The 25,000-nt window shown below is 40.8% G+C and overlaps 2 protein-coding genes and 1 long non-coding RNA gene across 4 annotated transcripts in view; 1 reads left to right on the top strand and 2 right to left on the bottom strand.

The window, feature by feature from the left end:
- Positions 1–9,843, bottom strand: part of LOC123520660 (cytochrome c oxidase subunit 7A2, mitochondrial-like) — a 20,824-nt gene extending 10,981 nt beyond the window's left edge. Inside the window, exons 1-2 of the transcript XR_006679327.1 lie at positions 9,637–9,843; positions 8,790–8,940 (exon numbers count right to left, since the gene is read on the bottom strand). The gene's annotated coding sequence lies outside the window, so the exon portion shown is untranslated. The remainder of the gene's footprint in view (positions 1–8,789; positions 8,941–9,636) is intronic.
- Positions 1–13,722, top strand: part of LOC123520662 — an 18,970-nt gene extending 5,248 nt beyond the window's left edge. The window contains exons 2-3 of the long non-coding RNA XR_006679328.1: positions 7,164–7,272; positions 13,493–13,722. This is a non-coding gene — a long non-coding RNA (uncharacterized LOC123520662). The remainder of the gene's footprint in view (positions 1–7,163; positions 7,273–13,492) is intronic.
- Positions 10,443–25,000, bottom strand: part of LOC123520659 — a 19,184-nt gene continuing 4,626 nt past the window's right edge. The window contains exons 3-4 of one of the 2 annotated variants that reach the window (XR_006679326.1): positions 15,267–15,580; positions 10,443–11,165 (exon numbers count right to left, since the gene is read on the bottom strand). Coding sequence is in view for 1 of the 2 variants with exons in the window: in XM_045283161.1 (XP_045139096.1) it covers positions 15,356–15,580 (225 nt within the window). In the remaining variant the exon portion in view is untranslated. Of the gene's footprint in view, positions 11,166–15,033; positions 15,581–25,000 lie in introns of those variants that run through there. The other variant, XM_045283161.1, reaches the window with a different exon arrangement.

The raw sequence follows: 25,000 nt of genomic DNA, 5'->3' as shown, positions 1-25,000 counted from the left end.
ACTTAGAACCTGGGTAACATGGTGACATGTAGGTAACTTTACTTTAAACCACTCGACAAATGGCTAATTTTTTTAGGCTGTACGTGGTGGAATTCGAACCTACGCGTGAGCGTCTGCCCGATCAGAAAACATTGATCTTAATAAAACCACAAAACTCAGAGAGAGAGAGAGAGAGAGAGAGAGAGAGAGAGAGAGAGAGAGAGAGAGAGACCACCACCACCACCACCACCACTGTCGACTGCTGGTCACCCAGCCAGTCTTCCCCATTACTGAGGGAGCTCAGAGCTCATAGACCGATCTTCGGGTAGGACTGAGACCACAACACACTCCACACACCGGGAAAGCGAGGCCACAACCCCTCGAGTTACATCCCGTACTTATTTACTGCTAGGTGAACAGGGGCTACACATTAAGAGACTTGCCGATTTGCCTCACCGCGCCGGGACTCGAACCCGGCCGTCTCGATTGTGAGTCGAGCGTGCTAACCACTACACTACGCGGTGTAGAGAGAGAGAGAGAGAGAGAGAGAGAGAGAGAGAGAGATTTAACTGCCATTGCAAAATAACATTAAACCTAAGATAAATAAATAAATAAATAAATAAATAAATAATAATAATAATGATAATAATAATAATAATAATAATAATAGTAATAGTAATAATAATAATAATAATAATAATAATAATAATAATAATAATAATAATAATAATGATAATAATAACAATAATAACAATAAATAAAAAAATGAACTTGATAAAAGAGAGAGAAAAAAGAAAAGAAAAGAAAAAAACAACAGCCGAAAAAAAAAACGAAAAAAAAGTAAAAATCAAGCCGCTTCTAATTCACCTTTAAAAGCAAGATTGATGGCTAAGTTTCGATGCTCCTTCCTTGTGGTCACTCGAGGATATCACTGGGAGCGTGAGGAACCCCCCAAAACCCAATCCCCACATCCTCCCATCCCCCGATACTCTCCCCTTAGCGGTAGGGAGCGCGTGCACCTGCTTGTGATGGTACTGAAGGGTGCGGAAGCTGCCTCGCGGTGACACGCATCTCAAGAACGACGCACGAGTGGGGAGAATTACGGGGAATATAAGTTATCTCTGTTTTGCTGTGGGTTTGTTAGGTAAGGTTGGATTGGGTTAGGCTGGGTTAAGATAGTGATCTATTTCAATCTGTCAATTTATCTATCTGTCTGTCTATCTATCTATTTATCTGTCTCTGTTTATCTCTATCTCTCTATCTATCTATCTGTCTATCTATCTAATTATCTATTTATCTGTCTATCTGTTTAACTCTCTCTCTTTATATATCTATCTGTCTATCTATCTATTCATTTATAGATCTGTCATTGTAATTAGCCCAGTTTGTTTGTAAATCCATCAGTCAATATTATCAGTCACTCTACTAGTCTGTCCATCTATTTATATGTATCTCCTTATCTATCTATTATAACTTAACCTAACGTAGCTTAACCTAACTTAACCTCACCTAACATACACCATCTTAAGTATACTAAGCTTCATATATTCCACTGTAACAAACTGCAAGTATAGAATGATATATGAATACAGAATGCGAATTTTGCTTAAATGCGATGCTGGACAAAACTCTTACTGTCACTGCACCACAGCTATAACGCACGCACGCACGCACGCCTGTCTCAGATGAGTCCGTGACGCTTTTATGTATGCGAAAAGTCCACCAAAGTAAAGTCCGCTCACAAAGATTCCTCCTTGAAAAAATATATTACCTCGATCATTCTCTCTGTGACAAACTGATAGTTTCGCAAAAGAGATTACACCATTAACCCCTTCAGCACCATGATGCGTTTCATATTCATTCTGCTTACCATTTGGTGATTTTATACACCTTCAGAAACTCATGTGGGGATTAAACCAGTGAAGGCTGTGTCCATTAATCTTCTTACCTCCATAAACCTTTCCTAATGTCAATAAAATGGTCTAATCATACTCAAAACTCAAGGTAAAAATGTGTCTCAGTATTGAAGAGGTTAATACGAAGAGAACACAATTGATAACGTGACTAATAAACTATGAGATCTCTAAAAACAATCCTGATGGGAGAAAAATACATTTAAGAACACACAGAAAGACATAAATCGATCAAATAAGTGTGTGACCAAGATCTAAGACTACGTGACATTGCAAGGTTGAATGAAGCAGCGAGGAGGTCGTGATAGTGGCGGTGGTGGCGGTGGCGGCGGTGGTGGTGGCGATAAGAGTACGGTGCAGCGCAGTAGTAGATTAGAACACAGTAAGTTTTGTTCCCCACCAGTGTTGGGTGGCAGAACAATGGATCTGTTCGCGTGCTGTGTTATCTCAGGAAAGTCTCTCCCATGACAACGGATTTTCTTTTAACCAATAAAGATGCATTATGACGCCTTCACTTCCTCCTCCTCCTCCTTCAGCTCCAGTTCCGCGTCGCCCTCCTCCTTCTCTCCTTCTCCTCCTCCTCCTCCTCCTCCTCCTCCTCTTCTTCTTCTTCTTCTTCTTCTTCTTCTTCTTCTTCTTCTTCTTCTTCTTCATCCTCATCCACCCCTTCTCCCTGCTCCTTTTATTCTTCTTTCTCTTCCTCGTTCTCCTCCCTCATAGCTGAATGTTCAAACGATGATGATGAGGGGAAGGGAGGAGGAGGATGAAGCGAAGGAGGAAGAGGAGGAGAAGAGTTGTGGAGGTGACGCTCGTGAGATGCTCAGGGTTACGAGCAGAGGGTGATGCTGCAGTTATATGTAGGGACCTGACGACTACTGCTTCTGCTGCTACTACTGCTGCCACACTATTATTACTACAACCACCACCACCACCACCACCACCATCAGTACCATCACTGTCATCACTGCCATCTGGATTATTATCAACATAGTCACCATTTATAACAACAATAACACCACCACTACTACTACTACTACTACTACTACTACTACTACTACTACTACTACTACTACTACTACTGTAATGATGACGTTTCTACTGCTCCTACTGTTGCTGCTAAAAATTATAAGATAATGGAAAAAAAATAAAAATAATAATGATGATGATGATGATGATAAAAAAGTAATGATAATAATGAAAGTGATGGTCACAATCGCCAACATTATCAGCATCAACAATCACCATCTTTTTCACCATCATCGCGTTCACTGTTCTGATAATTTTCTTCACCATGACAATCACTACGATTATCATCATCACCACTACCATCACCATCACCACCACCACCAACCATTATCATCATTGTTATCATCATCTTAATCATCATCACCATCATTATTATTATTATTATTATTATTATTATTATTATTATTATTATTATTATTATTATTATTATCATTATTATCATTACTATTATTATCATCACCATCATTATTGTCATCATCATCATCATCAGGAACAATAGCAGTATATACTATAGTTATCATAATCACTGCCTTAACCATTGTAGAAATATGAGGCTGATGATGTTAATGATAATGATGATAATAATGATGATGATAATGATGATGATAACGCTCATAATCATCATAGCCATCACCACCACCAATACCACCACCACCAAACCAATCATTACATCAATAACACCAATCATAATCATCACAACCATCCTCATCACCACCATCTTCACCACCACCACCACCGCCATCACCATCATTAGCAGCACAATCATGAGCACAGCGGACACTCGCCCCACATCACGTCACAATATATTTATACACCTGGACAAAGTGGCACCGGGTTTTACCTCTGACATTCATCGCTCTATTCCATCACAAGAGAGAAAAAGGGGAATATGGGAGGAGGGGAGGCAAAAAAGGGGAGAGGGAGAGGGTCGGCGAAGAAGGGGCGAGGGTGAGGGAAGAGGAAAGTGAATTGGGGAAGAGGGGAAATGCAGAATGCCACGGTCACCTTGAGTCGCTCGCCTGGATGCTGGCGTCCAAGCGAAAATCCAGGCATGTTTTTAAGAAGCGGTGAGTTCTAGTTTCCTTGAGTCTGCCCGTTACGCTCGGCCGTCACAGAAAACGTGTAAAAAAAATTACGCTGGACTGAGATGAAGAGAGAAGATAATGGAGGACTTGTGAGAAGAAAGCGAGAGAAAGAAAGAGACCGAGAGAGAGAGAGAGAGTGAGAGCGAGAGAGAGAGAGAAAGACAGAGAGAAAGAGAGAGAGAGGAAACGACGAAATAGAAAGGGAAATAAGGAGAGAGAGAGGGAGAGGGAGGTGAGAAAATAGAGGGCGGACATTATATGAACAATAAAGATGCAGAGGGAAGGGGAAAGGGGACGAGAAAGCAGCGATTACTCTCCCCTCCCCAGCCAAGAGAGGGGAGTTAAGGGATGGCCTCAAGGGGGAGAGAGAGGGGAAGCAGAGACAAAGACGGGAAGTAGGAGGGGAGTGAGAGAGGGGAGACAGAGACAAAGAAGGGGAGGAAGAGGGGAGAAGGAAGGGTAGAGAGAAGTAAATAATACGAGGGTAAGGGGAGACTTGGAGAGGGAAAGGAAGGCGAGTTGGGTAGGGGTGGGGAGGGCATGACCAGTACCCTAGCCACCCTACCCACTCACCTCACCTCACCCCTCAACCTGTCCTGCCGTCCCCTCCCCGACCTGCTGGAGGATTCAAGACGCAAGGCGCGCCTCTAACGCTCTCTCTCTCTCTCTCTCTCTCTCTCTCTCTCTCTCGCTGCAAGTCCTTGATTGTGTGGCGTCTTGGTGTTGTATGTCCGTGTGTGTGTGTGTGTGTGTGTGTGTGTGTGTGTGTGTGTGTGTGTGTGTGTGTGTGTGTGTGTAATTGAGTAGTGTCTCAAAGAACATCCATTGTCATCTTGAACCTTGATTTCTACTACGGACGTCTGTGTGTGTGTGTGTGTGTGTGTGTGTGTGTCGAGGCAGTAGCGTCTTGGAGAGCATCTTGAGCCATGAGTCTGACGTCTTATCTCTCCCGTACATTACTCACAACTGATTCCTCGCTTCTGTCCTAATAAACCATAGCATTATTCCTTCCCTCCTTCCTCCTACCGCTCCTTTCCTTCCTCACTCCTCCACCGCCCGGGATATATCAACACAGACAGACACACAGACACACAAACCTTCTTAGTAAACTCGCTGCATCCACCAACACACCTCCGGACTCTCACACCTAACCTAACATCCCCTATTTCAACTAACCCCATGCTTCCCCGTGCTTCTCCTCTCCCCCAATCCTAAATCTTACACACGGCCCGCCTCCCTCGAACCTCTCAACATAAGAACGTAATTATCGCTGTACTAACACACTTTCCGCTCCTCATGTACTTGTTGTGGCCAGTAGCTGCATGGTACGGATTCCATCAGTGTCTCGTATAATTACAATCACCTGGCCTCACGAACCCTCTTAAACTTTATAACTCCGAGGTCCGTTTATGCGATTAGATCCTTTTAAATAGGCTCATCTCGCGGTGTTTATACGATTAGGTCCTTTATATAAACGTATCTCACGCTCTTTTGTGTTTTTCTTTTCCAGTTAGGGTTACGAAAGCAGGCTTTTATTTTGTCTTTTGTTTTTTTTATGTGAAGGGAGTTTTCTTCACCTCACGTCTTGTTTATGCTACTAAGTTCTTCGAAAGTTATGTTATGTTAGGTTAGATTATGTTAGGCTGGATTTGGTTAAGTTAGGTTAGGTTAGGTTAGGTTAGGTTAGATTTACTTAAGCTGGGTTTGGTTAGGTTAGGTTAGGTTATGGTGGGTTTAGTTGGGTTAGCCTTAGGTTTACTTAGGCAGGGTTTAGTTAGATTAGGTTTTCATAGGTTAGCCGTAGTTAGACTGGGTTTACTTACTTAGGCTATGTTTACTTGGGTTAGCTTTGTTTGGGTCAGGTTAGGTTAGGTTTCCTTTCATTCCCTGCTGCTTCTGCTATTAACATTACCATTCCTGATTTCTCTATGACAAGAGACTGTAACTTCCACGCCCGTTGTATACCATTAGACCCTTGAAAAACAACTTTATGTGAGGTCCGGTAAGTAGGCGCATCTCCCGCTGCTTCTCTTCGTGTTACCAAAATGATCCTCGGCACAACACTATTACTCTCAGCGCACACACGCCTACGCCTACCCCGGCCTCTCCTCCTCTTCCTCCTCCTCTTCCTGTTCACCTGTATGGCCCGGAAGTCGCACGCGCCGCACATAATCAAACACAAGTCACTCACTTACTACATCTTCGGTCTCTCTCTCTCTCTCTCTCTCTCTCTCTCTCTCTCTCTCTCTCTCTCTCTCTCTCTCTCTCTCTCTCTCTCTCTCTCATCATCCTTCTGCTCCTCTTCTGTCTCTTCCTCTTTCTGCATCTGCTCCTCCTCCTCGTCCTCCTGCTCCTCTAGTCTTCAATTAATCATATCAACATTTGAGGTAATTTCAAAAAAGAAAAAAATTGCTGTTGTGAATTATATAATGTAATATTTTGTCCTCGTTTGATTTCATGGGAAAAATTAGTTAGTGTACTGTATGAACCACCTTTTACTACTATAACTACTACTACTACTACTACTACTACTACTACTGCCACACCTAAATGATCTGGTAGCAATAAAGAGGGCCGCAGAGTACCATGTCTCGCAGCAACAGTGTCAATACCAGCAGTGCATCTTGGTATAATTGGACCAAACAATCGCACGTGGCAGTAAGCGTGGCAAGTAATTGGCGGCGGGATCAAGGAATGGTTTGGGTAGTAATGATAAGCCTTGGAGTCCATTATCCCATTAGAACAGCCAGTGCGATGCCTACTTGCTTCTTGGTACAATCAAACCCGAACAATTCCATGTATTAGCAAGCAAGGGAGGTAATTGTGGATGGAATGAAGGCATGTTTTGCTTGTAGTATTATTCTGACGGCAGTAATGAGGGCAGGAGTGCGATACCCTCCCGTAACAGTGCCAATACGGTGCCTCCACGACCGGCGGTACAATCAGGGGTCAAAATCACACCTATTAGTAAACGTGGGAGGTGATTGGAGGTAGAATTAAGGTATATTCTGGATAGCCGCAAGACAGGTTAAACAGTTGCCACCTTACCTTTCGTGGGCAGTATTGATCATGACATGAAGGGGCAGGGAAACCTGACATGTGACGTCACACCACTCTCTTCTTCCCATTGGTTGGATTCAATTACGTGCTCTCCTCGCAGGGTCCTCATTGGCCACGAGATTCTACTTCTACTGACATCGGGACCCGTGTATGGGTGGCGGCGCTCCTTCCTTATCGACGTCATCCTTATCGACTTCCCTCATTGGTGGGTAAGTACTCATTGATGTCAGGTGCGTGGGTGTCTAGCGGCGGCGGCGGCGAAGGTGGTGGTGGTGGTGGTGTCTCGGCCGGGTTCACACCTATGAAGTTAAGAAAGTCGGGTTTTGAAGGCCTTTTTTTTTTTTGGGGGGGGGGAGCGGGAATGGTTTTCGTACGAATATTTGGACTAGACGCTAAAATGGCTGTTTTTTTTTCTTTAACTTAAGAAGGTTCTGCTTTTTTTTTTCTTTCCTTTTTTTTCAGCGTTCAGGATTGACGAGGGAAAGGAAAAAAAGAAGGATGAAATTTTCGTGTATGGGTTAATCAGTAATTTTGTATAAAGTTTTTAGTTAAAATTTTAAAGGCTGTCTGGGAGCGAATGAGAGGAGAAAGGGGATACAGTGACGTCCAAGGATTGATTAGAGTTAAAATCATGATAGTTAGAATAAAAGGTCGTGTTTTTTTAGATTCTTTTTTTTTTTGAGGGAGAGAAGTTAGGCAAGGACGGAGAATGGTTTATCTCTGCCGACTGGTTAATTGTTTACCGCTAAGACAATGGCAGGTTTTCAGTTTACATACATTAGCGGCACTGACTGGTTGCCGCTAACATTAGGACAGAGCTTTCTTTTTCAGTGATAGGATTAGAATGTCCATGTTCAGTATATTGTAGGTGAGTTTAGCATAGACTGGATTAAGTTTCATTTGGGAAGGTTAGGTTAAATTAGATTCACTGTAAAGTTAATGCATGTGTTATTATAAAAAGGATCGAATTTGATATTGTAAGCTGATATAAAAATGAGGATATGGTTATGGTTAGGTTAGGTTAGGTTAGGTTTGGTTGAGTTGGGTTAGGTTAGGTCACGTTTGGTATAGGTTTGTTTAAGTTAGGTCAGGTTAGGTTAGTTTAGATTAAGTTGGGTTAAAGTCACAGGAAAGTTTACATGTATACTATTTATTATAAAGAATCAGTACTACATGTTTATATAAAAGTGAAGGTTAGCGACTACTAATTTATACCTCGTCTGTGAGGAAGGCGTTGTTTTAATATCCCGTTTATCATGAACCTAACATTATTTGCATTTTCAAGTTATCAATAGTCACAGCAACGATCGTGGGTAAAGTGGATGTGTTGAACGTATTTTGTTTTGATTCTGTTGATTTATTACTGAGCTTCATTTGTGCAACTCATGTCATTGTTTTTTTCCGTTTTTTTTTCTCATTATTTATTTTACACGAAGAGTTTTTAGGTTCAATTCTTTTTCTTTGTCTCGTTCTGTTATTTATTCTTTTTGTTCATTCTATTCGTCCGGACCTTCTGACTGGGGAAAAGAGCACTGGTGTAAATTACTAGTACTTTACTACTACTACTACTACTACTACTACTACTACTACTACTACTACTACTACTACTACTACTACTATCATCATTCTCATCCTCATCATTATCTTATCATCATTACCACTACCGAACTACCACCACCACCATCACCGCTATCACCAACACCACTACTTCCAATATAATTCTTACCTTTGTGCATTCCCGGCGTTAGCTCGGCAGTGGCAGGGATAAAGAGGAGCCGCGGCGGGGAGGAGAAAGAAGGAAAGCGAGGCGCCGCAGACTGAATAACGCAGAACCTGATCCGTCTTGCGCGAACACACTTTTCTTTTTACCAGTCAAGCTGCATGTAAAAAAAGGAAGAAAAAATAGAAAAAAAAGGGGGAGGAAAAAGAATATTGTTATTCATCTTACTGAGAGAAGTATTGAATGTACATACACGTAAGATGATGTTATATAATGCTAGACAGGTTAGTGCATCGTAAAACTAGCGTGTTGATTTACATTATGATATCGTATAGGTAAAAACTTCTCCGTGGCTAATTACGGAGAAGGAGGAATAAATAAACAAAGGAAAAAAAAATAATTAACGGCTAAAGAGAATGAACTAAGAAAAAAATAAAGAAATCCAGGTTAGGAAAATAAGAAATACCTGTAGAAAAGATAACACATCAAGGCGTTAACGTAATATTACCCAAAAACCTTCACTATTAATCATTAACGGCAAAAAAAGAGTGAACTAAAAAAGAAACAAAAAACAAAACAAACAAACAGAGAAATTCAGGTAAAGAAAGAAGAAAACATCTGTAGGAAAAACAATCCAAGATAAACCAAAACCTTCACAACAAATCATGCAAAAAAAGAAAAGGCAAAAGAAAACAAATCGAAACACCAGCAGAAGGAAGAGTACGAGAGATCTGGGTCAAGAAAACGTGTATAGAAGAAACAATCTGCAGTGGAAGTAGGTGAGAGGCAGACAGGCAGGCAGGCAGGCAGGCAGGCAGGCAGTTAGACAGGTAGGCAGGCAGGGAAGACTTACACAGCATCCATGACAAGACAAGGCCGGACATTCAGTTTTTGTCAGGCTGGGTCTTTTACACGTGGCGAGCTGAAGCGGCGCGGGCTGGCTGGTTTGGCTGCATGACTTGGCGGGGGCAGGAGAGGACACGTAGCCAGGCAGCAGCAGTCCCGCATCTGTACCGTCACTCATCGCGATACAAAAAAGGCTCGTATCTTCAATCACTTCTGTGCTTCACCTCCACTAAATTCACACGATTTTTTATTTTATTTTTTTTTTTAGGTGTTTTTACGGTTCTAGAGGCAGATTGACTAGATTTCTGTATTATTAGGTGGAAAAACACTCTTGAAAACCCCGCTAATCATCTCACTGGCCTTCGAAAACAGTCGTGGTGAAAGGGCAAAGGGTTTGTGAACACGGGCCAAATACACACCGATACCTCTTTGTTACCCACACACACACACACACACACACACACACACACACACACACACACACACACGGCCCCTGATTTTTTTTTTTACCCGTGAGCTGACTTTTTTTTTCTCTCTCTTTCTCCTGATGGTGTCTGCAGCGTTTGACTTCCGCATTTAAAGGAAAGCTACCACTGGAGATGAAAAGTGAGAGGATTCGGGCGGTTACTTTCAGCATCCCGCAAAATTCCTATGATATATAACTCGGAAAAAACATTAATGAATTTTTAAGCCGTTTATTTATTTATTTGTTTATCATTGTTATTATTATCATTATTATTATTATTATTATTATTATTATTATTATTATTATTATTATTATTATTTTCTATTTATATATTTATTTTTATTTATTTTCATTTATTTAACTATTTATTTATCTATTTTTTTTTTTTTTTTAACATGTAAGCTTCGCCGTTTATGTTGTCTTTATATCGTTTTCTTTCCAGCGATGCATGAATGAAATTAGTACGGCATTCATACACACACACACACACACACACACACACACACACACACACACACACACACACACACACACACACACACACACACACACACACACACTATGATAATAAAATGATAAAGAGAGATCTAAGGGTGAAGTCTATCGGCGCTTGCTGTGTAGTTTGGCTTTATACTTGGTTTTCTCTCTCTCTCTCTCTCTCTTTCTTTCTCTCATTAAAAGCAGCGACAAAAAAAAGAAAAAAAGAAAAAAAAAATACGTGATGCAAAGGAGAAATAGTTACGTGATTCACTGCCAGAGAAAATGTGAAGAGGTTAAACTTACGACGTGTTTGTTGCAGCTTATGTTTGTTTCACTGTGCCTTCCTGACTTTCTCAGTTAAACAAGTACCGAGAAAGAGATGATGTAAGGGAGCAAATTCAAATGGTGTTACTACCGGTGAAAATAACAAATAGATGAATATATAAATGAAAAAAAAAATGAAAATGATAGTTACTTTTTAGAGAATCTATTTGACTAAACACACACACACACACACACACACACACACACACACACACACACACACACACACACACACACACACACACACACACACACACACACACACAGTTTAGTCAAATAGATTCTTCAAAAAGTTATTATTATCATTATAATATTTTCTTATTTATTCATTTATTTATTTATTTATTTTTTTTTTTTACCGGTAAGTAACACCATTTAAATTTCCTCCCATATGTTCTCTCATTCTCGGTACTTGTTTGATTGAGGAAGTCAGGAGGGCACAGTGAAACAAACATAAGCTGCAACAAACACGCCGTAAGTTTAACCTCTTCACATTTTCTTTCTAGCAGTGAATTACATAACTACTTCTCCTTGCATCACGTATTTTCTTTCGCTGTTTTTAATGGGAGAAAGAAAGAGAGAGAGAGAGAGAGAGAGAAAGAAGGTACAAGATTCAGGCCGATACTATTAGTAACTTACAAACAAATAAAACAAAACAACAAACCCTGATTTGTCGTTGCTTTTAATGAGAGAAAGAAAGAAAGAGTAGAGCAAATACAAGATTCAGACCGAGACTCTTAACTTCTTATAAACAAATAAAGCCAAATAACACAGCAAGCGCCGATAAACTTTACCCTTCGATCTCTTTTTTTTTTTTTTAATCGTCGGTAAGCTACACCGTTTATTTCTTATCATTTTGTCTACATCGCACCACTCCCATTAAAGAGAAGTCAAGACACGTACTCCGCTAAATCTCACCCCTTACTTTATTGATTTACTCAAAAGCTTCACCGGTACAGTCTTCCTTTTTCTTTTCGCCATATCGTCTTTCCTACAGCGCGCCGGACTCTTTAACTCTTTCAGTATACTGGGACACATTTCTACCTTGAATTTTGGGTATGATTAGACGATTTTGTTCACATTAGGGAGGGTCTATGGAGGTCAGAAAATTGATGGCTAGAGTCTTCACTATTTTAATCCCCACATAAGTTTTGGAAGCTGTACGAAATCAGCAAATAGTACTCAGAATGAATGTGAAAATGCGTTGCGGTAAATCCAAAGCAGAGCAGCTGAAGGAATATAGAAAAGTGGTCACCAAAAGAAAGAAAAAAAAGAAAAGAAAGAAAAAAAAGAAGAAAATATTACGATAAGTTACAATGGATTACACAAACACTGTATATTCTTCTACGTGTGTGTGTGTGTGTGTGTGTGTGTGTGTGTGTGTGTGTGTGTGTGTGTGTGTGTGTTTCTATTTAGATTTGAAACTTATTTATTTCTTTTACACGCCAGTTAGGTCATTTACTGTGTCTTGTCTGTATCGCCATAGGTCTCCGTCATCAAGTGTAGAATATGACGAGAGACGTAGAGTTAATTAGTTGGTGCAGGATGTGACTAGGGTTTTGTTAGCGCCGCATGGAAGCAAGCTGTGATAAACGAAACAGTATAATTATTTCCGTTTTATTTATCTATCTATTTATTTATTATCTATTTTTTCATGTTTGCAGCGAAGTGGTTTCCTGAAAAAAAGAAGATAATATTGGATAAAGAGTAAGAAATTGGGTTTACTGATCGGCTCAACAGTTTAGACAATCGAGTATTAGATAACCTTTCCTTTTCTTTCTTTTTTCATCCGTAAAATATTTTTTTGTTGATCATTTACCTATTTAGTTATCCATTTATCTAATTTACTAATTCATTTAGCCGAGAAGCACCAAGGGGAGGGGAGGGAGGGGGAAGATGTCAGTGTACTCGAGTCGGGGCTATCACTGTCAACGCCTTACAGAGAAAAGACAAATTTCCTTCCTTGTGAAAACATTGTAGGTTCCCGTGAGCTACTTTATTTCTCACCATCTCTGCAGTTCTTGACTCTTGAATCCCATAAGAGATCACCGTTAAAGAGGATGTGTTTTATCTAATCAGCCATTATTACCACCTCACAAAAAACAACAAGAAAAAAAAACCCGATTAATTTTATGCCTTAGAATTTTTTTTTTTTAATATACATAAACTTCATTATTTTCTATCTTATCGCTGTGCTCGACTTCCGAAACCCAAGGAAATCCAGCGCTGGAGAACAAATAAGTGCGTGAGTCAGTCAGCCACCGCCAACGTTACACGAGCAAGTAACAAATTCCCCATGTAATTTTTTTCACCCTCAAGTTGCATTGTTTGTTTATCTTGCCTGCTGTACGCGACTCCAGGAATGAAAGAAATAAAACCTTTATATGTAAGTATTCTAACCACCCACTACTAGAGCCTCACAAATAAGAATGAATTATTTACCTGAAAACATAACCCATACATGAGCTATCACTCCTCAAATCCGAAGAAAAACCAGCATTAGAGTATATAGAATTACTTAAGGGTATTAGACAGCTAACCACTATATCCGCCATACCAAGAAGCGATTGATTTTCTTCTTAAAATTTTCCAGCTTGTCCGCAACGCTTGACTCCCGAAATGGAAAAATGCCACCACAACAGAAGAAGAGTTTCGGTCAGCCAGCCACCATGCAACGCCTCACAAATAAGGATGAATCGTCGACCTAGAAATCTTTACTACCCGCACTGTATCTTTCATTCGTGGCGCTGGACTCCCGAAATCAAAACAAAGAAACCACCGTAGAGGAAGCGTTTGAGCCAGCCACCCGCCACCAGCGTCTCACAAATCAAACTTAAATATATATCTTAAAAAATCTAAACTTGTCCTGTCTTTCATCTTGTCCACACTGCTTGACTCTAAGTATACAAAGTAAACCTACAGTAAAGAAGAACAAGAATAAACTAAAACCATGTACCCGCACACTACCTTTCCTCTTGTCCGCAGCGCTCGACTCCCGCCATCAAAACAAAGGCACCACGAAGTAAAGAGTGCTTGCTGGCGGACAAGACTCGCGCTGACCCTAACACTAACATATCGGCCCGCCCGGGGAGCAAAGCATCACGCGGACCTTACGAAACGTTCCCGGAAGTGTCCCAGCGATCATATCGTGCACTTGGCAGCTCTAAACAAACACTGCAGGCAAGGACCACTCATTGACTCGCCCACACTTCAACCCCATCCCGCCAACTCACCCCGGCATAAAAGGGAAATGTGTTTTTTATCGCCGTATTAATGTAAAGCTGAAGCGCCGTGAAGGAATGGTTAAGGATGCATGGTGTCCGGTGAAGCTGCTTTGTTTAGGCGGTGAGGGATGGGCGTGTCTCCTCCGCGTGCACGGGTGATTGCTTTGATTGATTGGTCTAATGCACCACCACAACTGGGTCATATGGCGCCACACATCAAATAATATCAAGGTAAAATTAAGAGCTAAGAGGAAGTATAAGATCGTGTTGACATAAACGTAACTTGATGCTAAAAATAGAATCGCTTTTGATTTGATACGTTGAAATAGTAGTGGCGCAAGACGTCTCACCTCAGAATTGTTAAACTGCATTTCATCAAGGATGAGGTGAAACAAAATAGCACTGCACAAGGAAGATGATGCTGGAAAACGATTACAATTATTTAAGGTACAACAATAAAATCATGAAAGGCTGCACGTCGGAAATATACTCAAATAGAGAAAAACAAACAAATAAAACGGACTATAGGCATAGAGTAAAGTAGAATTATGTAAAGACAACGATACTGAAATTACAACACATTCCCAGTTAGCGTATAGACGAAACTAGATTGAAATGAGGCCGGGCAAGTGAACCTCTTCCTTCCCCCACACAACTCACGGAGGAGGCCAAGGCAAGTTAACCGGGCGACCCTCTCATGCAGCTCACAACACTCCCACGTCGCCCTCGTGTTGCTGTGATGGCTGGCGAATCCCATTTACACGTTTCCTACTTATAATTACAACTTTACTAAAATTAAATAGTTACGTCAAACGAGCTGTTTTTGCCATTATTTTAACCTCTTTAACCGGAGAAAAAACAAGCTAATTTTTCTGCACCATCGCAACTTACTTGGTGAAATGAAATAGTCTTGGCAAATAAGTTAGTTTTTAATGCATAGGATCTGACTGAGAACACACCCGCACTGCCTGACTGCTGCTCCTCGTTATCAGGTGCAGACAGAGGCAGAGCGTTACAAGTGTGCTGTGTTCATCATGACTCCGCTACTGTACGCACAGACAGCCTCCTGCAAGACAATAATCGATATTTACGTATATATACATCACCCTCGCCATCAGGGGGAGGAAACTGCAGGCACCGCGGCACACACACACACACACACACACACACACACACACACACACACACACACAGACATTTTGCTCATTCTAAATCTGAAATAATCATCTTCATTAAACGTGCATGAACTGAAAATCTCGCCGCTGCTTTAATGATTCATCGTGTGGTGCGTCCGAAGCTGCAGTGTTGTTACTCGGAGGACGGCGGGGCGGGGTAGGCGAGCTCGTAGTAGACCTTGAAGCAGTCCACGAGGCCCACCAGACACACGCCGGCGGTGATGGCGAAGAGTACCTTGTCCACCGGCCCGCCTTGATGTGAACTGGGAGGCCGTTTGCTGCCTGTGGTGGAGGAAAGAAAGAGGGAGAGGAGATGTGTGTGTGTGTGTGTGTGTGTGTGTGTGTGTGTGTGTGTGTGTGTGTGTTCTCTATTTTTTTGTAAGTATTTATAGCTTTATTTTCATTTTAGGTGAATTTAAGTATTTTTTTATTATATTCTTTAGCTTTTGTTTGTTTGGTTAGATTCAAATATTACCTGTAAGAATTTCCTTGAAGTCAAAGTCATTATAGTCTCTCTCTCTCTCTCTCTCTCTCTCTCTCTCTCTCTCTCTCTCTCTCTCTCTCTCTCTCTCTCTCTCTCTCTCTCTCTCTCTCTCTCTCTCTCTCTCTCTCTCTCTCACACACACACACACACACACACACACACACACACACACACAGAGAGAGAGAGAGAGAGAGAGAGAGAGAGAGAGAGAGAGAGAGAGAGAGAGAGAGATTGTGATATATGCCTGTTACGTATATAAAAATAAATTTGTAGTGTGTGTGTGTGTGTGTGTGTGTGTGTGTGTGTGTGTGTGTGTGTGTGTGTGTGTGTGTGTGTGAGTGTACACGTATGTATATTTACTTATTTCAACTGACCATTAATTTTAGCAATCAGTTTTCCTTGTATTGCATCATGTTATGTGTAGAGAGTTCGTATGTGAGCGTGTGTCACTGCGCTGTACTTCCTGTTCTGCTCATTAGGGTGTGCACGGGACGCACTTTTTTATCTTTCCCATACTGATACTTGCCTGACTTGAGCACACGTATCAGAGAGAGAGAGAGAGAGAGAGAGAGAGAGAGGTGATTGTAATATATGTCAGTTACTCATATAAAGGAAATGTGTGTGTGTGTGTGTGTGTGTGTGTGTGTGTGTGTGTGTGTGTGTGTGTGTGTGTGTGTAGGTGTGGGTGGCGGTGAATGGCGAATAATATTATTGTTATCATATTTTTCTCACCACAGTATACACAGAAGTAGTAGTAATAGTAGAAAGAGGAGGAGGAGGAGGAGGAGGAGGAGGAGGAGGAGGAGGAGGAGGAGGAGGAGAAGGAGAAGGAGGAGGAGAAGGAGAAGGAGAAGGAGAAGGAGGAGGAGGAGGAGGAGGAGGACACGGTTCAACAATCATAACGGCAACACACACACACACACACACACACACACACACACACACAGCTAGCTACCCACAATTCTCTTTTTATCCGGAGCTTTGGACGCGACGATTGTGTTGACTGTTGATGCAATATTTGGCGCGAAAAGTGAGGGACTGGAGAAGTGAGAGAGTCAATCAAGGAAAATGAATGAGGCGGCAATATACGCAACATTCGGCTTTTACCCCTTTAAGCTTACGTGTGTGTGTGTGTGTGTGTGTGTGTGTGTGTGTGTGTGTGTGTGTGTGTGTGTGTACCTCATAGACAGATAAAGCAGTTACAGGTACATACAGTTATCCCAAGTATTCGTGTTACAAAGTTTAATTATATTCTTTTTTTTTTTAACGTCCATAGATCGAATAGGAATTGATCTGTGGATAAATGAACTGCTTTCTATTAAAAAAAAAAAAGAATCGTAAAAAAAAAAAAAAAAGAAAGGAACCGGGAATGTGACGAACAGAGGCAGTTGTGTGATATAACATTTTGGTCTGAAACATGCGCAACAATAATGGCAACTCTTTAGTCAGCTTTACATAATACATGCCCCGTGCCGTGTACTGAACGACACAAAGAAGGCCGAGAGTAGTGAATGACCCAAATAGACTTAATAATCAGATTGTTAGTGCTGAGTCAATAGGGAGAGAAAAAAGGTAGGAAAGCAAATATCTTAAAAAGGAGGGAAAAAATGAGAGAGAGAGAGAGAGAGAGAGAGAGAGAGAGAGATGAACAGGTATACCGGCAAAAATAGCGTAACTTTAAATGTCACGTAAACAAAAAAAGAGGCACAAAAACAAATTTACCGGAAAATAAGTCACCGATGAAAATATATCGTGGTACTGATTACATTTTGACGTAAGATTAGGTCAGGTTATAAAATCAGAAGTTAGACAAATTAAGTCCATATATATATATATATATATATATATATATATATATATATATATATATATATATTTTTTTTTTTACAGTTTTGTCACTCCGCCAGCTTTTCACTTCACGAACAATTGCATCTTCACCACATGCAGCTCCAAACGTCCCCATAAACACTATACCTGCACCAGAGATACACCTTAGTACGCAATCACGGTCAGAAAGAAAGACGAATTAACCACACTCACCACCACCACTACCACCACCACTATCATCACCACCACCACCACCACCACTAATACCACCACCACCAGCACCACCACTACCAACATCCTTCATCAATCTAAACCCATTTACTACAGTATTCATCAATTCACAACACTAAAGACACAATACAACATCTTTACAAGCACCTACAGTCAATAAAATAATAGATTAAAAGAAGTATCTAATGTCCAGCCAATATAATGTTTACCTCCACTGTGTTTAGCGTTCTCCCTCCGTCTTAATCCTTTCATTACGACCTTCAAGAATTCACAGCAGGAAGGTCACAATGCAGGGCCGTCACAAAGCACCTACGTCGCATTTAGAAGCTCCAAGAAGTGAAGTGAAATAAAAAAGAGGAAAGGAAGAATATGAAACGAAAATAGAAGTGAGAAATAAAGGGAATAAAAACTGTAGCCAATGAATACCAAGAAGTGAAATACAAAAGAGGAAAGGAAGAATATGAAGTTAGAATAGAAGTTAAAGAAGAGGTGAAAGGAAGTAATAAGACGGAAGGAATAAATGAGGGAAGTATAGACATAAAATCATGATATCTACAGGAAAAAAGGATTAAATAGAAGTCGGAACCAAGAAGCGCTAAGAAAGAGGAAAGAAGGAATATGAAACTACAATAAAAGGAGGAAGAAGTAAAGGAGGAAGTAATAAGATAGAAGGAATAAATAAGAGAGATGGAGAGATAAAAACTTGATATCTACAGGGAAAAGGGATTAAAAAAAGTCGTAACCAAGAAATGCTACGAAGTTAATAAGAGGAAAAGAAGAATATGGAACTAGAATAGAAAGAAGGAAGTGAAGAAGGAAAAAAGAAAGTAAAAGGAATAAATGAGAGAGGTATAGACAGAAAAGAGAGGTTTATAAAGATCGTAGCCAATAAACACCAAGAAAAGAAAAAAAAACGAAAGAGGAAAGTAAGAATACGAAACGAGAATAAAGGAAGTGAAGGAGTGAAGAAAATAAAAGCAAAAAGGAAGAAGTGAGCGAAACTTGATACCTACAGAAAAGAAATACTAAAGAAAAGAAAAAAAAAAAAAAAAGCTAAGAAAAACACAATTCTCCAGCCAACCAGTATAACATTTGACCGCAGAACAAAAGAAGAATATTCGGGTCGTTTATGAAAGAGAAAAAAAAGACGCCAAGTACAGAAAATAAAAGTAGTTACAACCTTATAACCTACTGACAACATTCTTACATATAGGAGAAAGACAAAAGTCCTTGAGTGGTGAGGTTTTAAAGTCCTGTGATCGACTGGTGACCTTACTTAATCTAGGGAGTGGAAAGTAAAAAGTCCTTGAGTGGTGATGTTTTAAAGTCCTGTGATCGACTGGTGACCTTACTTAATCTAGGGAGAGGCGTTCTATAAGGAGGACAGAGGACGAGTGGATGAAGCAATACACGGTGTAAGGGAGCGCGGCAAAGTAATCGATTTCTGAGCGTGACTGTACATGATCGTGTAGGGAAAGGTGAACAGAATAAATGGGTAGCGTGACAGTGCAGTATTAGGTGGTATGAATGGGATGGTGGTGGTGATGGTGACAGTGGTGGTGATGGGGATGGTGAGGACAGTGACAAGTGATGATAGGATATATTGTGATGTTAACAGTGGTGATTAATTTAATTTATCTTTGTTGTTCATTTTCATATATAACGATTGTGAATTACGGATGCTTTTTTTCCTCTGACCGTTTCTACACACACACACACACACACACACACACACACACACACACACACACACACACAAACTCGAAGCTATTGCAATTTAGTTTGCCTTTGCTGTTCATTTTCATATATAACGATAGTGAATTACGGACACATTTTTCCTCTGACCGTTTCTACACACACACACACACACACACACACACACACACACACACACACACACACACAAACCACGAGGCTATACTTAGTAATGCGGAGTTCCTTGAGAGGGAAGGGAAGTGATTATCTCAACTAATCTGACCTAATGCTAATTGGTCGCAGCGTCCGCGTCACCAGCGAGGAACATTTGATGGCACTTGTTCGCGCCGCTGTGTACAGTTACCGAGAGCAATGGCGTCGAATAGAAAACAAAATATAGAAAAAATAATTTGCTTTTTTTATTTACTTAGAGTTCCACAGTGACCAATGGGAGACTACGAGTGACGGAACTATTAACCCGATGCATCTTATTTTACTCCGAAACAAAGTGTAGAAAACAACATCAATATACTTTTATGAATCTATGGCAACTGTATAGAGTGTGGATTGCCTGCTGTGTACCGCGTATGGGAGAAGCTGATTGGTTGAGCGTTGCCTTGCTTGCCGGCTACCACACCAAGACTCAACCACGTGCATTTCAGTCTCGCCCTTCTACATACACAGTTAAATAGCCAGTACCGAGCCAGTGTCCACTCAGCGCCGCGCCACGCCACAGTATTCACACAACACCATTCACGACTTTGCTTAACACTGCCATCACCGCTGCCGCTACAGCCACGCCGTCCAGGAAGTCCCAGTCACAAATAGCCGCCAGTGAGTTGGTCAGCTTTAAGGCAAATGAACTGCTATGATATTTTGTATTTTCGTTTATTAATTAAATTTTGGCTATCGGTAACTTTTTGATGAGGCTTACAATAAAGATCGCGTCTAGAGAGAGAGAGAGAGAGAGAGAGAGAGAGAGAGAGAGAGAGAGAGAGAGAGAGAGACCAAACTTAGCTAATTTACATAATCTAAATTCATCTATAACCTAACCAGACCTGCCTAGTGTTTACTGAAGACTGTTCATTGTCCGTTTGTTAAGTTTGGCATTCAGGAAATTTTTAGGTTCTTAGGTTCAGTGTGTGTGTGTGTGTGTGTGTGTGTGTGTGTGTGTGTGTGTGTGTGTGTGTGTGTGTGTGTAATAATAGTAATAATAATGACATAAAGGTTTATTTGGAATGACAGCTTACAGAATCAGCTGAAATTTTTGCATATTATCCTACATAATACATATCCTTGTATACTGACACTCATACATCTTAAGCCTACACAACCCTACGGTGGTATCTGTCATGAGCGACATCCCGATAACGCGGCTGCTAGATAGAGCCAGATAAGCCTTGCGACCTAGATCCGTATTCAGAAACGCTTTGCTCTCTCACCACGACTATTTCCCAAGGCCACAGAGATGATTAGCAAGGTTTTAAAGAATATTTCTCCAGTTAATAATGTAGAAAACTTATCAATCTGCCTCTAAAACCGTATAAACACCTTAAAAAATCCGTGTCAATTCAGATAAAGCCTTTTGAAATAGTGGAGGTGAAAATACAAGCTCTACACCCAACCCGTCTGTATTTTCTACTGGCGGTTTGTTTCTCCTACCCAACAGCTGATCACAACTTCCGACTTACACAGGCAGACAAACAGGCATGAAGACCTAACCAGGGGCCACACACTTTTTTTCTTTTTATGTTGGAGAAAGGGCCAGCTAAGGGGAAAAAAAAATAAAAAAGGCCAACTTAGATGCTGGTTCTTTAGAGGATAGAAAATCATTAGCCGAAATTAGGGAGCAGATGTCTTGATACCTCAGTACTTGAAATGCCTTGCTCAAATGACTTCTGAGAGAGAGAGAGAGAGAGAGAGAGAGAGAGAGAGAGAGAGAGTGAGTGTCCGGGAGAGGAGAAAATAGATGATAACGTTCAGCCATTCCTCTAGTCATTCATTAGACCAATCAGTTAGTAGTCAGTAACAATAATCCCTCAGCATGCCACGCCTTCAGCCAGTCAGTCAGTCAGTCAGTCAGTCAGTCAGTCAGTCAGTCAGTCAGTCAGTCAATATCAATGATTTTTTAGCCTCTCAGGGACGACGATGATGATGATGATGATGATGATGATGATGATGGAGAGGACACTGAGATGCTGGTAAAATTACATCCAAGGAAAATTATTGGTGTATATATATATTTTTTGTCAAAGTATTCACGTAATTCTTGTCGCAATTTATCTGTTTGTCTGATTGCCTTCATGTCTGTCTGTCTGTCTGTCTGTCTGTGTGTCGGTCTGTCTGTCTGTCAGGTCAATTAACTGGTCAGCCATCTAATTATTTAAGTGTGAATTTATCTGCACATTCCCTTCCTCACTGCCTCTCTCTCTCTCTCTCTCTCTCTCTCTCTCTCTCTCTCTCTCTCTCTCTCTCTCTCTCTCTCTCTCTCTCTCTCTCTCTCTCTCCCTTGCTCTCGTGCATCTGTATATAACAATTTTCTTCTTAACACATTAATTTGTAGTTATGTACTGCTATCGTAATTTCATTGTTGTTGCTGCTGTTGCTGCTACTGCTAACACCACCACCACCACCACCACCACCATCACCATCTCCACCATCGCTACTACTACTACTACTACTACTACTACTACTACTACTGGTACTACTTCTGCTACTGCTGAATCACCTCACTCACCACACACACAGTACATGCTAGGAAAAGAATCAAGTCAAACCACACACAGACAGCTAGAGAGAGAGAGAGAGAGAGAGAGAGAGAGAGAGAGAGAGAGAGAGAGAGAGAGAGAGAGAGAGAGAGAGAGAGAGAGAGACAAGGTGCAAATTTTTCATTTCATATTGCAAACAATATATCAGTCCTCACAACTCTCTCTCTCTCTCTCTCTCTCTCTCTCTCTCTCTCTCTCTCTCTCTAACATCGGTCAAATTCGAAACACTTTTTTTTCCCTAGTAAGACTCTTTAACTCGCTCTACTTCTCATTACTAAGTTCTCTTCAAAATCACTCAACATTTTCTATGACGCAAGAGGAAAAAAAAAAAAAAAAATTCCTTTACGAAAAATTCTCAGACAACAAACTCTCTGTAGCTTCATTCCAATTCCAAACACTGTACTTGACAAGACTCTTCAATTAATCCTGTAACTTCGCTAAACTCCCTCAGTTCCCTTTTCCAAAATTCTTTCTTCCCTGACAAAGTAAAAAAAAAAAAAAAAAAAATTCTACCGGTCACTAAACTCTGTCCTAACACGATTCCAATTCTTAGCAACATTCCCTTCATGAAAACACATGTCAACGTTTTTTTTTTTTTTTTCAAAGCTCACAATAGATTTTCTTTAGCATCACTCAGTTCCCTTTTCTGAATAGTCTTTCCTGCTTCACAAAATGAATGGTGTCCTTTGAACTTTCTCCGTAACAGGATTCCATTCTCATCTCCATTCAAGACAACACCCGTCAACTTCTTTCTCCTCAGCTCACAGCGATAGATTCCCTACAACATTCGTCAATTCTTTTTTCCGGCACGTGTATAAAAAGAGACAAAAAAATAAAAAGATCAAAACATCAATTACCACCGCAAAAAAGCTCCCTGGTCACAAAACGCCTTCAAACTCCCAATTAGAAAAGAGAAAAATCAACAACAACAATAGCTTCCGTACAGCATTCCTCAACTCTCTTTTCCGGTACTAAAAAAAAAAAGAAAGAAAGAAAAAGAATCATCCTTTACCTGCCCCCAAAAAAAAAAAAAAATCTGGTCACAATACTCCCTCAAACACCCAATTGAAAAAAAAAAAAAAAGAAAAGAAAACTCTTGCGCAAAACTCTTCTCAGTCAACATCCCTATAGCTCAGTCAACTCCCTTTTCTAGCACGTGCAAAACTCCCTCCTATTCCTTTGCAAAACACTGGAAAAAGTCACCCCCTCTAACATCATTTCAATTCCTAACCCCATTCCCGTCCCCCTGCCCCATTCTAGTGGCCGATGACGAGCCACACACAAGCCCCAGCTGGCCCCAACCAAACTTGTCCTCCTCTTGTCCATTTGAAAAGTGTTGGGGGGTTGGCGGGTCTTTTCAGGGATGGGTGGCTCGGCTGGACAGTAAGAGACCGATTTTTGCCTCCACTAACGCCCCGTCGCCACACACCAACACCACTTGCACATTGCTCCAGCACTCGTCCACGTCACCACCGCTCCCAATAGTCTGTTTTCACCCCTCCCAGGCCTCTGTGCGGGAGGGAATGTTTGCAGACTGGAGGCATTTGTTGTGTTGTGTGTTGAGCGGTGGTGGTGGTGGTTCTGGTGGTGGTGGTGGTGGTAGTAGTAGCGGTAGTGATGTGTGTGTGTGTGTGTGTGTGTGTGTGTGTGTGTGTATTTTTGCAAGACTGTCAAGGTCGTAAATGGCTTGTCCTTTGGAGTGTGTGTGTGTGTGTGTGTGTGTTCATTGATAGTTTGAAAGGTAAAAAGAAAAGGAAAAAAGAGTTGTGGAGTGGTAAGAGTATAAAAAGATAGAAACGCATTTTTTTTTCTTTGGAGTTAGTGATCTAGATATTGCAGTTCTGAATACCTACATGCTTACTTTCATCTTCTATAAAACAAAACCATGCATGAGGAGAACCAAACGATGAGTCATGAAGGTTATAGACTTGTTCATGTGTTTCATATTTTTAGATCACAATCTTTTTTCTTCTCTCTCTCTCTCTCTCTCTCTCTCTCTCTCTCTCTCTCTCTCTCTCTCTCTCTCTCTCTCTCTCTCTCTCTCCCTTCTTTTTTTCACCCCGGTGGCGTGACGTTTCCCACCGTTACAGGCGCAGCCCACAACGAGGCTTTCATTAATGCCTGACTCGTGCGGCAATACAAAATATGAGAATGTAGCTCTTTTTAATTTTCGTCGCTCAGTTAACGCACGCCGGAGCTAGTTGTGCAGAAGACACCGGGAGAATTGTTAGTGTTATTATCATTATTATTATTATTATTATTATTATTATTATTATTATTATTATTATTATCATTATTATTATTATTGTTGTTTTATCATTATCATTGTCATCATTATCATTTCAATTATCATCACCATCATCATTACATATTATAACGTGAATATACTTTATCCGATGAAATTAATGACTATGATGAAATTATGTAACTTCCTTTAATAAAACTTCAAGTGGATCGACCAATACTTTATCTATCTTGCAAAATCCGCAGTTTAATATCATCCCTGCTCACCACAAAAAAAAAAAAAAAAAAACTAAAGTAAATACACTGCATAATCCCCAGAATAGAACGCGGCGAATCGACCCACAGTTCATCGTTTGTGAGGCTGCAGTGTAATATCCTGGGCCAGGCGGGCGGCGGGAGCAGGTACTGTGAGAGGAAGCGGCAAGAGTGACTGGCCGCCGCGCCCTGCCGCCC

The sequence above is a fragment of the Portunus trituberculatus genome, chromosome 47 (assembly GCF_017591435.1).
Source record: "Portunus trituberculatus isolate SZX2019 chromosome 47, ASM1759143v1, whole genome shotgun sequence".
Taxonomy (NCBI): domain Eukaryota; kingdom Metazoa; phylum Arthropoda; class Malacostraca; order Decapoda; family Portunidae; genus Portunus; species Portunus trituberculatus.
This window is presented reverse-complemented; position numbering and strand designations above follow the sequence as displayed.